The sequence below is a fragment of the Micromys minutus genome (assembly GCF_963924665.1).
Source record: "Micromys minutus genome assembly, chromosome: 1".
Classification (NCBI taxonomy): domain Eukaryota; kingdom Metazoa; phylum Chordata; class Mammalia; order Rodentia; family Muridae; genus Micromys; species Micromys minutus.
This window is the reverse complement of record NC_137969.1, coordinates 221,220,523-221,233,459: the sequence shown is the minus strand read 5'-3', so window position 1 is coordinate 221,233,459 and position 12,937 is coordinate 221,220,523. Positions and strand designations below refer to the sequence as shown.

Below are 12,937 nucleotides of genomic sequence, written 5' to 3'. Positions count from 1 at the left end.
AAGGCCTATAAAAACATCATCATCAATGAGTTTCCAAGCCGATTAACAACACACGAAGGCTCAGGGAGGGTGATATACATAGAGCTTATGTCAGTCTCCACCACTCTTCCCCAATTCTTTCTTTTGTAGCAAACCAATAAACACTAGGAAAGGAAAAGTAACCAGATGTAGTACTTCATGCAAGGTTGAGAATCAGGAGTTCAAGATCAGTGAAAACTACATAGTAAAACACACTCCACACTCCCCCCAAACACACACACACACACACACACACACACACACACACACACACACACGCTAAAGGAAATGATTAAACAATATATTAAATTCTCATAACAGATGGTGAGCTTCCTTCTTCTAAAAATATTGCAGTGGGGTCTGGGGATGGCTCAGTGGTTGAGAGCACTGGTTGTACTTGCAGAGGACCAGGGTTCAGTTTGTAGCAGCCACACGGCAGCTCACAACCATCCACAGTATCATCTCCAGTCCCAGGGCATCCCATGTTCTCACCCAGTCTCCTAGGTACCAGGCTTGGACATGGTCCTCATATATACGTGTAAGAAAACACTCATACGCACAATAAAGATATTAAGAAATTAAAATGGGGCCCGGAGAGATGGCTCAGTGGTTAAGAGCACTGGCTGCTCTTCCAGAGAATCCAGGTTCAGTTCCCAGCACCCACATGGCAGCTCACACCTGCTGTAACTCCAGTTCCAGGGGATCTGATGCCCTCTTCTGGTGTCTGTAGATACTGTATACACATTAAATAGACATACATGAAGGCACCATACACATACAAGTAAAAAATAAATAAATAAAAATTAGTTTATATATTGGCGGTCTGCAGTTGTAATTCAGCATCTGGGAGGTGGGGGCAGGAAGCCAGCCTCGGCTACATAGAGAACCCAAGACCAGCCTGGGCTACATGATCCAAACAAACACCAAAGCTCCAAATAAGCAGGACTTTAACAGTCGCTGTGCCAATAAAAACAAGGAAAAAGTTGGTAAGTTGGCCTTCTAGTGCATTCTACATGGTTCAGCGGAAATTTCTTCTCTTATGTGATATGAAGGAAACGGAAGGAAAACAAAACCCGAAGCTGTGCCGATTGTACAGAGAAGAGCATATGACCACGAAGTAAAGGCTGAAGGTCGGCAAGCGTGTTGAAGAGGAGTTAATAAAATGAGAAATGATTAGTAGGATCAAGAGATACATGAAAATTAAGTCACTGGTGCCAGAGAGTTCTCAGAATAAAAAGCACACATGATTCAAGTGATTAGACATCATTTTCCCACCTTATGACACCCAAACTTTCTGCATAAAATTGAAACTTAAGAAATGTTATTTTTGGTTTATGCATGAACTTCCTTGAATTCCTCATTTCAATCAACACTGAGCAGACGTTCAAACAATCCCACAAAGGGACAATGTACAACTCGGCTAAGGCTGACAGGTAAGGTAAAGGGTGTGTCCATTCTGGACAGCATTCTGACCCAGGAGCATCCTGGAGGTGGGAGAGGTATGGCGTTACCAAAGTGCAGGATGCTGGCAGCCTGTTCTGGGTACATACCTCTCTGCCACGTTATGGTTTCTGGATCAATATCTAGTCTTGCAAATCTGTTTATTTCATCATCTGTCAGCGTGGTGGGGTCAGTCTTCTCAATGCCCAGCCTCTGAAGAGAAAGGACATTAAAACATAAAATAAGACAAGAGCCAGCACTTGGGAGCCCGAGGAAGACAGATCTCTGAGTTTGAGACAGTCTGGCCTACAGAGTGTAATCCAAGACAGCCCCTGTCTGTCTCAATAGAACAAAACTCAAACCAAAACAAGAGTGTTCACTCATCCGTCCTTTCATTCCTGCCTCCTGATTATAAATATGACATTACCAGTTGCTTCAAGCCCCTGTTACTTCAGCTTCCCCTCTATGCTGGACTCTGCCTTGAACTGTAAACTAATATAATCCCCACAACCCACCTCAGACAAAAACAGAGAAGCATACTTTTAATTCTTTAAACTGACTTTTATCTTGAAATCGAGAAATAAGGACTATGAATTAACCCAGCCTGTGGCATGCCCTTGGAATGCCAGCATCTTAAATCTAGAAGGGAAAACTGTGACTTGGGCCCCTGGCTAAGCCTGGAGGTGAATTCCTGTTCCCACTTGGTATGTCTGCCTCAGTAACTGAGCTCCAGAGACTTCCCTCAGTCCAGCAAAAACTAGCCACAACCAAGAATCATCACAATGCATTTCTAGATTCATTAAATATACTGAAATGAAAAGCAATACGCACAGCTTTAAAAACCAGACTGAGAAACCCAGGAAAGCCAACTGAAGTCAAATTTTAGGAAAGGCAAAATTGAGCAGCAATCATTAAAAAAAAAATCAATTTAAACTCTTTTACATGCTTTTCCATGGCTCAATACTTTTGCTGACTTCTTACTGTTCTGAAGAAACACAAAAAAACCTTTTTTTTTTCCTTACATAAGTGAAGTACTTTAAAAATTTATTTAGTGTCTATAAGGATCACTTCCTGAAATGGAAAATGCTTATCAAACAGTCTCCTTTTCATTTTTGGCAGTCAGGAGTCAAGAGCTACACCCAGCAAGACCCACTTTGCCTGGGGCCCTCTCCTCTCTTCTCCCCTCCCTTCCCCTCAGAGACAGGTTTTCTCTGTGTAGCCCTTGCTATCCTGGAACTTGCTCTGTAGACCAGGCTGACCTTCAACTCAGAGATCCGCCAGCCTCTGCCTCCCAGGAGCTGGGATTAAAGGTGTGACCCACTGAATGAAAACATGCAAACCTCAGATGCCCCTGAGCCTAGAACTTGACACTATTTAAAGAAACCCACAAACTGCTCAATCTCCATGCTAAAAACCTGCTGCTGGAGGTGATGGTTAATCTCAACTGTCAACTTGATGAGGTCTAGAATCACCAGGAAGATAGGCCCCCGGGTATGCCCGTGGGGAATTTATCATGATTAAGTTTTTGAAGACAAGAAGACCCACGAACCCACTACTGTAGGTAATGTGCTTTCAGTTGTGACATTGCACAGAAAGAAGAAGGAAAAAGTGAGCTGAGCAGACATTTCTCTCTCTGCTTCTCCACTGAGGATACAATGTGACCAGCTGCCTTCTGGTCCACCTGCTGGGACTTAACCACCAAGACGGGCTGTCATTTCCTACAGTGAGCCAAAATCGAGCCTTTTCTCTTCAATTGCTTTTGTCTGGGTTTTTTTTTTTTCTCTCATAGCAACAGAAAGAATAACTAAGGCAGTACCCACTTCTGACAGAGCACTCTGGGCAGGCTATGAGAACTCTGTACCTGGCCATGGTGGCACACACCTTCAGTTCCAGCACTTGGGAGGCAGAAGCAGGTGGCTCTCTGTGACTTTGAAGCCAGCCTGGTCTACATAGAGTTCCAGAACAGCCAGGGCTATACAGTGAGACCCCATCTCAAACACACAGACACACCCACACATACATACCACCACCACCAAGGAAGCAGTATGCAGGAGAATGCCCGAGAGAGACGGACGGGAACCCGGGCTCTTGTCTGATCCCCGTAAAGGGAACTGTAGCACCCAGAAATACCTCTCTTCTATTTTAAAGATTTATTTATTTATTTATTTATTTATTTATTTATTTATTTATTTATTTCAAGTACACTATAGCTGTCTTCAGACACACCAGAAGAGGGCATCAGATCCCATTACAGATGGTTGTGAGCCACCATGTGGTTGCTGGGATTTGAACTCAGGACCCCTGGAAGAGCAGTCAGTCCTCTTAACCTCTGAGCCATCTCTTCATCCCCAGAAACAAATCTCTTGATCTAATTTCCTTGAGTGAACTGTCCCTCTCCCTACTGACAAGAGGTCCTTTAATAAATGGTAATAGGTCATCTGCTCCTGCCATGGAACCCCAGCACATCACAGAAAATGGCTTTGTCATAACAGAGTAACACTTGATGTACCCAAAGCACAGGTTTCAGGGGAGGCATAAAAAACAAGGTAAGGAATATGCTTGAAAGCTAGCTAGCATATTCTCAGTGGGCAACAAAAACCCGGATCCAAAAATTATCATGGATAAAGAAACCTCCATGGTTACTCTTGCAGCAACAAAACAGAGTTGCTCAGGGCAGGCTAGATGGTTGGGGGTTAAAAGCCCCTGCTGTTCTTGCAGAGGACCCAGGTTTAGGTTCCAGCACCCATATGGCAGCTCACAACTTCAGTTCCGGGGATCCAGATGCTCTTTTCTGGCCTCCGAGGATACAAACAAATAAACAAAACTCCACAAAGTTTCAGGGTTGGAGATGTAGCTCAGTAGGGGCTTGGTAAGCATGAGAGTACTCCTGAGTAGCACAGGAAAGGACAGGCTGCAAAGAATTAAAAATAAACTGATAGGCAGCACGCACCATTCAGCAAGTGCTGACACATGACACACACACATAAACAATTTCCTTACATCAATAGAGTTACACAGGAACCGGAATGTCCCTGTGCTATTCCTTTATAGTGACACTGTCCCACTGACCCGTGACTCTCGGCATAGACTAGGTGATGTGTCACTGACGGTACCACATGAATGGAGGCTCAGCCTGGGACCCTGTGATAGCGGCTTCTTTTATTAGACACAATGCCTCTGAGAGTCAACCGAGTTGCTGCGCCAATCAGCAGCTCATTTCTTCTTATTGAACAGATGCACTGCAATTTGTTCTGCCATTCGTCCACTGAAGAACACTGAAGATTTTCCTCACTTTGGGGAGACTATTAATAGAGTCATTAAAACATGCATGCACAGGTTTTTGTGTGAATGCCATCTTTCCTTTGTCATGTAAAAAAACCGAAGGGAGGGATAATTAGGGTATGTGGTAAAAGCATGTGCTTGCTGACTCTATAGGTTTGGGCAGACTATTCAGAATGTAAATGCACTTGCTTCAAAAGCCCAATGACCTGAGTTCAATTCCTCAGACCCAGGTAAAGCCAGATGTGGTGTGCACATCAGTAATCCCAGTACTCCTACACAAGATGGAAGGAGTCAGGAGAATTATATTCTATATAACAGCAGAAACCCTGACACAACAAATTGGAAATTAAGAACTGACTCCCAAAAGTTGTCTGTTGCCATAAATATTAAAAAGACATCTTAACCTTTTATCGGCCCCTGCGGTCTCACTCCAAGGACGCCGCTCCAGTGTGGAGTCAAGCACATGGATTCTCACAGTCTGCAAGCCACCCACTCCACAAGGTTCATTCTCGGTTCATTCCGCCTGCCCTATTGCTTCTGTCCTGGTGAATCTGACCACCCTGGCAAACCGGCCGAAACAAACATGACTCCAAAGCCCAGTAGCTTATCAATCAGGTTTATATATTAAATTCTCAATCCACAAACCCTCTACACAATAAGCTTACAACCAGTGGACAAAGATACAAACTGCCCTTCTATAAGAGATAAAAAGGCCTATAGAAACCCTTAGAAATAATAATAACAACCTCATCAAGCTAGAGATGTGTTGAGAGAAACATGCACATCTGCCTCCATCTCCGTTCCTCCCGGAATCTCCTCTCTCCCCTCCTCCTCTTCCATTTTCCCAGCCTTTCCCCCACCTACCTCTGCACTGTCCAATCATCTATCACCTTAACATCAACTTACAGTTGTCCTCTAATCTTTATACAGTGCTGTGACCCACATGCGCCTACATTTAATATACATAAATATTTTAAAAGCTATATATACTATAGAAATTCAAATAAAACACAGAAGTCACTAATACTCTGAGAGTCCTGTGTCTATGCAGGGTAAGCATTATTAAGCTCGTTTCATAGACTGAACCAAGAGGTGCCCCACAAAGAACATGTACCCAAGATCTCAGGGCCAGGGAGAGCTGGATTCAAACTCAAGAAACGGCACATCCCCACAATAGCATCCTCAATCTGCACATTAAAAAGTCTCTGTTCTCTCTCTTCTTAGTTGAGGACTAATTGTCAGCTCTCAGCTCTACTTACTGTAAGATCAATCACTTATAATTCACAATGAGGGAAACCCCTACCTTCAATCCTTGTTATCTTAATTAAACTTCTTATGGTATCAGCCATCAAGCAGGCAAAAGCTTACCCGTAACCTGCGGATTTGGATGTCAGAGAACTTCCTTACTCCATTTACTGAAGGTACCAGACGATTAAAGAGAGCCTTAAAGAAAAAGAATTAAAGAACTTTATATGAAGTGTGAGGGGTCCTACTGTCATGGCACCTGCATCAGCACCCAAGGGACTAACGTTAATCAGGCACATTCCCCCCCATACTCTGCATCCTACCTTGTCTGTCTGGGTCAGCTCATGAAACATCCGAGCGTCGATGGCAGCAGCCACAAGGTTATTAGCTGCAGTGATGGCGTGAATGTCACCAGTGAGGTGGAGATTAAACTACAAGAGAGCAGAGGTCACAGCAGTCGCTAGCAGATCTGTCTTTCCAAACCCGCAGCCTCCCACAACCACCTCAGTCTCTGCACTACCACCAGTGGATGCTGGCTGACTTGCTGTAAGTGAACAGGCTCACGAGTGGGCTTCTATATGCAAAGCATATGTTTGACGCCCTCAAGAGGCTGAGGGAGGTCTGCCACCAGTTCAAGGCTAGCCTGAACTACACAGTGACTACTGAAGAAAAAACAATGCCCGGCTATTCGTCCCTCAAAACAACTTGCAGTGAAGGAATTAGCAGTCTCCACATAAATGTCCAGAGAGCAGAGCATTCCCCTTCACTCCTCCTCCTCCCCCCACCAAGGTCAGAGGTTACACAAGGGAAGAGCATAGACGGTTGTCCCCCTCTGGGTCCCCACACAGTTCTGAATCCCCAGGCCTCTGATGCTTCTGGAGACCACATGGCATGTGTTTGCTTGCTCAAAACGATTATCCCCATTGAAAGGTAGAACCTGAGTCCAAGCTGTTGTTTCAAGTCTACAAATAACGATTTTTTGTTTGTTTGTTTAATATATTGCTCCTGTCAAGAAACAAGTGGTGTGCCCACTAAGCATTAAAAAAAAAAAAAATCTTATCTCTGAAAGGGAAAATCTATTGCACAGGATAGGGTTCAGTAAAACCTGCTTTACCTCTTCCATGGGAATGACCTGAGAATAGCCACCTCCCGCAGCGCCACCTAGGGGACAGAGCAACGGCAGGGACTCAGGTTAACTTGCTTCTCCATGAATTAGAATGCAAAGACCAACAAACCCATTTTCATAACTACTAAGCAAATTGTTTGTTTACTTTCTCCAGTCAGTGGGACAGATGTGAGCAGGTGTTTTCTAATTTCCTTTACCGCACTGAAACACTCGATCACGCTCACGCTGAATAGTCTCTCAATTGAAATCAGAGTGCAAATGACAGAAGCATGCACACACACACACATACCCACTCATTATCTTTAGAAGCAGGCTCCCTGTGATTCCTAACATGTTAAAAACCCCGATGACAGCTCCATAAAGGCAAGCCCGTGTAATTTCCTCCTCACGAAGCTACTCGAGCTTCTCGAAAAGGAATCTTGAAGGTACACACCGAACAGAGACACCAACTCTCCTAGACTAGAAGTCAGCTGAACCACCAGGGTTCTGTGGCCCATGTAGTCAAGATGTCCAGCATGCCATAGCCTCGTTAGGACAGATGTCAGCGGGAAGGAGTGGGTTTCATTTTTGTGAGGAAGACTATGCAAGGGGGGAAAGAGAGCAGTTGGTTCTCAAACGGAGATGGAGGACAGGCTCCTGGAGTCAAAGGGGGTTATGACAACAAGCGCAAAGGCAAGGCGGGCACAGTGGCACATGATTCCAGCAGGAAGGAGGCAAACAGGTCAACCTGGGCTACACAGTGCATTCCAGGCCAGCCTGAAATACCTGGGAAGACCTTGTCTCAAAGACAAAAGGAAGCTAACCAACAGAAGCGAGTCAGACCTGGCAGGAGGAAGAGGTGTGCCTGTTGAGAACATTTCCATTCATTACTGGAACAAGCGGAACATGCTAGCTTGTCGGCTAGCAGAAGAGGAGGCCGCCGCGAGGAACACGTCACAATTAATAAAAATCGTTTTCATTAAGAGTCTGTTTTGAAAGAAGAAGCAAAGCGGTCTAGGAAAACAGAGAGAAGTAACGGGAGGGGGGTGAGGAGAGAGGGTGCGGGGTTCGAGGTGTGCAATGTACACGTGTGTGAAAGCAGAATTGTGTAACATGGCACCACGTACACTGAAGATGCACAGTGGAAAAGTGTGTCTGAGTGTAGCTCAGTGGCAGTGTGCACCTGGCATGTGTGAGGGCCTTAATTTAATTGCAACCAATGAATGTATGCAAAATAAACAGGTAAAGTCAATAAACACCCCACAGCGGGGGAGGATCGTCCTACAGAACCACAGTGACGGAAATTAGGTTAAATATGCTGACCCCGTGTCCTCACCTCACCAAAAGTGTTGTGTAGAGGCTGAAGTAGGCGTGGGGCAAGAGTTGCTGTGGTCCGAGTTATAACGGTTCTCAACCTTTCCTGATGCTGGGACGCTTTAATACAGTTCTTCATGTTGCGGTGACCCTCAGTAATAAAATTCTTTTTGTTGCTACTCCATAATTGTGATCTTGCTACTTTACTTATAAAGTAAATGTCTGAATGAGATCCTGAAGGAGTCATGACCCAACGTGTTGAGAACCACTGCACTAGGGGCTAAGTGGGGTAAAGGTGCACACTGCCAAGCCTAACAACCCGAGTTTGCCATCGAGGATCCATATGGCGGAAGGAGAAAACGAACTTAGCAGGTTGTCCTCTGACCTCCACATGTGGGCTGTGGCATGAACCAAGTCACTCACTCACTCACTCACTCACTCACTCACTCACTCACTCACTCACTAACCAACCAACCAACCAACCAACTAATTACCTACCTAACTACCAATGTGATGGAGCCACTAACCAAATCACCAGTAAAGTCCCTCTGCTGCCATCATAAACAGACATGAATCTCATGGGAGGGGAGAAGGACGGAAACACAAAGGACTTAGCACAGTGCCCAGCAGAAAACATTCACTAAATGAAGGCGGCCTTTTCTCATTCCAGACAGGGAGACATCTGTGCGGCTGGACTATTTCAGCGTAAGCCTGGACCAGCAGCTATGATTTCCTTTACTGGTACTGTGCCAGTAGAGTGGATATTAGGGTCAAACAAAAGCCCTTTCAACTCCATTTTACACATCCTGAGAATCCCTGTGTATGTCAAAGTGATAGACTCGGGGCAACAATGAAAGCCTTCCTCAAATGCACCTCAGGTACAAATGTCTGAAGCAAATATACCAGCTATCTAAACAAGCTAAAGCCCCCGTGGGTAAAGAATCAGTCTGGGAAAACCAAAGGCCTCAGAGGCAGGTGCCTCTGGCCAGAAGTACCTTTTATCCCAAAGGTGGGGCCCTGCGAAGGCTGTCGCACACACGCAAAAACATTCTGATGCAGGTGGGCGCCAAGGGCTTGCACCAGCCCGATTGTGGTTGTACTTTTCCCTTCTCCCAAGGGTGTTGGAGTAATTCTTCAAGAAGAAAGCCAAGAGACAATAGAATTAATGTCAACCAAAATCACTGCACAGTCTAATAATTACCTAATCTAAATAGTAAAGACAAGGACTGGAGAGATGGCTCAGTGGTCAGGGCACTTGCTGTTCTTTAAGAGGACTGAGTTCGGGTGCCAGCATCCATGTACCTAACAAACCACTAAAGCTTGCGGCCATTTATAGCCCCAGGGGAATGTTACACACTCTTCTGGATTCTACAGCCAAGCGTACACACTAATACACAAAACAAAACAAAACAAGAACAAAAGCCCTCAGAGATCTCTGCTGCCTCCCAGTTGTAATTTCTGAAATCATTAAAAACAAAAAGCAGGGTCTCCGAGATGCCTCCAGCCTCAAAGCTTTACCCCGAGTTTCCTCAGAAATCACACAGAGGTGGCATGCAAGAACCAGCTCTACACTCCCGCCCTGCATGCAGATATCATTTATGTACATAATAATAATAAGTACAACTGGAAAGAATGTTAGCTCTACTCACCACAAGAAATATAACTGACACTTGACCCTGATAGCCCATGTTTTTAAGTTCTTTTCCAAACAAATGACATTAAGTTTTATTTTACATGCATGGGGTTGTTGCCTGCATGTCCACAACATGCAGTGCCCGTGGAGGCCAGGAGAGGGCGTCAGATTCCACAGGACCGCAGTTACAGACAGCTGTGGGTGCCTGGATTCGAGCCCTGGTTCTCCGGAAAAGCAGCCTAGGCTCTTAATCATTGAGCCATCTCTCTAGCCCTATCCTCCACTTTAAGGGTCTGTAGGCACCTACATTCATGCATGTACATTCCTGCACATAATTTAAAGCAAAAATAAAACCTAAAACAACAAAAAGACCAAGCTGATGGCTCTTCCACACATGCAAATGCCTCCCTGGTGATGACGGACTGTCTGAATGTAAAGGCTGCCTGAAACAGAATGTACACACCCGGTCACCACATACACACCTGGGTCACCAGTACACACCCAGTTACCACATGCATACCCGGTCAGCAGTGCACACCTGGTCACCACATACATACCCGGTCACCACAACGTATTTCCCATCTGGCTGATGCTTCAGACGATCCAGTGCCGACAGCAAGACTTTGGCCTTTGTTTCCCCGTACAATTCCACCTCTTCTGTGAGTAGCCCAATTTCATGGGCCAGGTTTCCGATGAGCTTTGGTTTGCAAGATCGTGATATAGCAATGTCACTTTAAAAACACAAGGATGGGTGTCACTCTTTAGTCACCGTGTTTAATTAACCCCACACTAGTAACTCGCTCCTTCCCCTCAATCAATGATGTCCATGGTACCTGGCAGTTAACCCTAACCAGCCACCAAGTTCTAACCAAGAACATCTCATTCCTACCTTGGGACAGGTGTCTTGAGGTTCAGCTTGTTATACTGAATTGTCCACTTCCCTGGCTTAAATTTCTTCAGGAAGCGCTGTGCGCTCTCCACTGTGCTCTGGGAGAAGTGAGAGAAATGGAGACAGAAGCAGTGAATGGTTTGACTCCACACATCAGGTCCCAGCCCCAGGTCACAAGGGTCCAACTCAATCAATTGCCAGCCCTCTAGTAAAACACCACAGCTAGAAGGAAGTGAGGAAAGCCATGCTGAGGGCTTCGGTCTCATCCACAGCAGGAGGTGTACAGCCAGCAGCGTGTTTGACCTTCAGTTCTAGATTCCAAAGGACTTAAGAAGGATGCTGCCACCCCTATCAATGTGAGGAATGCCATTGTTGCTTGTTCTCTCCCTCCTCTTTTCTTCAACAGACTCCTATCCGAGCCTAATTTCTGAGTGGGTCTTAGTGGTGTCTTTGGGTAGAAAAGTCTTTTTAGAACAATCCAGAACTTTCTGCACCATACCTGCATCAGCATTGCCACAGTCATGGGCCCCACGCCTCCGGGGACAGGCGTGATAAAGCTCGCCCTCTCCTTGGCCTCATCATATGCCACGTCACCCACAACTTTCCTTCCATTTGGTTTTGTATCATCTGGTTCAGAGAAGGGGGAAGAGATCAAAGTAGAGTCTCAGAGCTACAATAATATAATTGTCTCCAACTTCAGTGATTGATTATGAGTTTGGTTCCCTGTCCGCAGAAAGATCTGCGTAAAATTTAAGAGGGTATTAGTCCCATAAAATCATGTGTCTACTTTAATTAAAGCTACCAAGCACGCCTGGGGTGCAGTTCTGTGGCAGAGCACTCACCAGGCCAGCACGGGATGGGCCCTGGATTCTATCCTGAACCCCAGTGCTAGATGGCAGGTGCTCCCCATCTTCTAGGGAAGACTACATTATCTGAAAAACCTCATGAGTAAGTGGCAAGAAAAGAAAATTAAAATAATTTAAGAATAAATAAATAAAATAAATACTTTTAAAAAAGGGGACTTTTCAGATCCCAGAGAATCCTTTTATAGTCCCTCTGGTGATAAATTAAATATGTTTCTTATTCTTAAAATGCTCGACCTTTTAAAATGTTAATTTGCTAAGGCCTACAAAGGAATTTTTTTTTTAAGTACACAAAGCTCCAACTATGTCACAGCTGCCAGATACGTTTCTACAGCAACTGTCAGCAGTTACTGAGCTCCAGGAAGGAGCCGGAGGAACAATTCAACATCCCCGTTCCAGAGACTGAGCAGTTACTTAAATGCTTGCTCAAGGCAAAGAATATAATTACACCTCCCTTAAAAGGACCAGAAGCACAAATCTCTCCAGTGAAGAATAGCTATTCAAGGGAACCAACTCAGAGATGCACCACTGCTCACACAAAGAACATCCTACACCCTGCTCTGGTGCACTTCCGGGAGATGCTGGGCCTAGACCTTGAATCCTTGGAAGTTCCCAAGGAGGGTCTTGTAGAATCTTTGGCACATTTCCAGTTTTCTTTGAGCATGTTGTTATGTTGGGAGAGGAGGTTTTCAGATAAAGCCAAAAAATAAAACCCCAAACCAAGAAGCTTCTGTCTCTGGGATGAACCCATACACTATAACTGTCCTCTACCCTTCCAGGCTCCCCACTGACCTGCGGTCTAAAAATGCAAAGGCCTAAATAGACACCTGCTTGCAATGTTATAGGTTATTAAAGAAGTTAAAGCCGCACACCATGGCAAGAAGGATTCTCCTCGTAGTCTTCCCCAAGGCCATTTTGAAATGCAGGAGGAAGTAGAAAGAATCATTCAAAAAGTAAAAGCTGAGCCATAAGCCTCCTACCCCGGGTCAGACCCTCAGAGTACATGTCAGACATGGATATACATGTAAATCCAACATCCCTAGGCTGAGGGGTTGATAGGAAACTAGTGGGCCAGCTAGTCTGGGGGAGTGCGTGGGGGGAATACAGGATGGTGGAAATGAAACTATCTCAGCAAGGCAAAGGGAGGC

At 45.2% G+C, this 12,937-nt stretch overlaps 1 protein-coding gene across 1 annotated transcript in view; it reads right to left on the bottom strand.

Moving 5' to 3' along the window:
* Nucleotides 1–12,937, bottom strand: part of MTHFD1 (methylenetetrahydrofolate dehydrogenase, cyclohydrolase and formyltetrahydrofolate synthetase 1) — a 66,769-nt gene that overhangs the window by 20,764 nt on the left and 33,068 nt on the right. Inside the window, exons 9-16 of the mRNA XM_080918787.1 lie at nt 11,426–11,553; nt 10,927–11,024; nt 10,595–10,768; nt 9,400–9,536; nt 7,100–7,146; nt 6,309–6,416; nt 6,109–6,183; nt 1,569–1,671 (exon numbers count right to left, since the gene is read on the bottom strand). Coding sequence (XP_080774913.1) covers nt 1,569–1,671; nt 6,109–6,183; nt 6,309–6,416; nt 7,100–7,146; nt 9,400–9,536; nt 10,595–10,768; nt 10,927–11,024; nt 11,426–11,553 — 870 coding nt within the window. The remainder of the gene's footprint in view (nt 1–1,568; nt 1,672–6,108; nt 6,184–6,308; nt 6,417–7,099; nt 7,147–9,399; nt 9,537–10,594; nt 10,769–10,926; nt 11,025–11,425; nt 11,554–12,937) is intronic.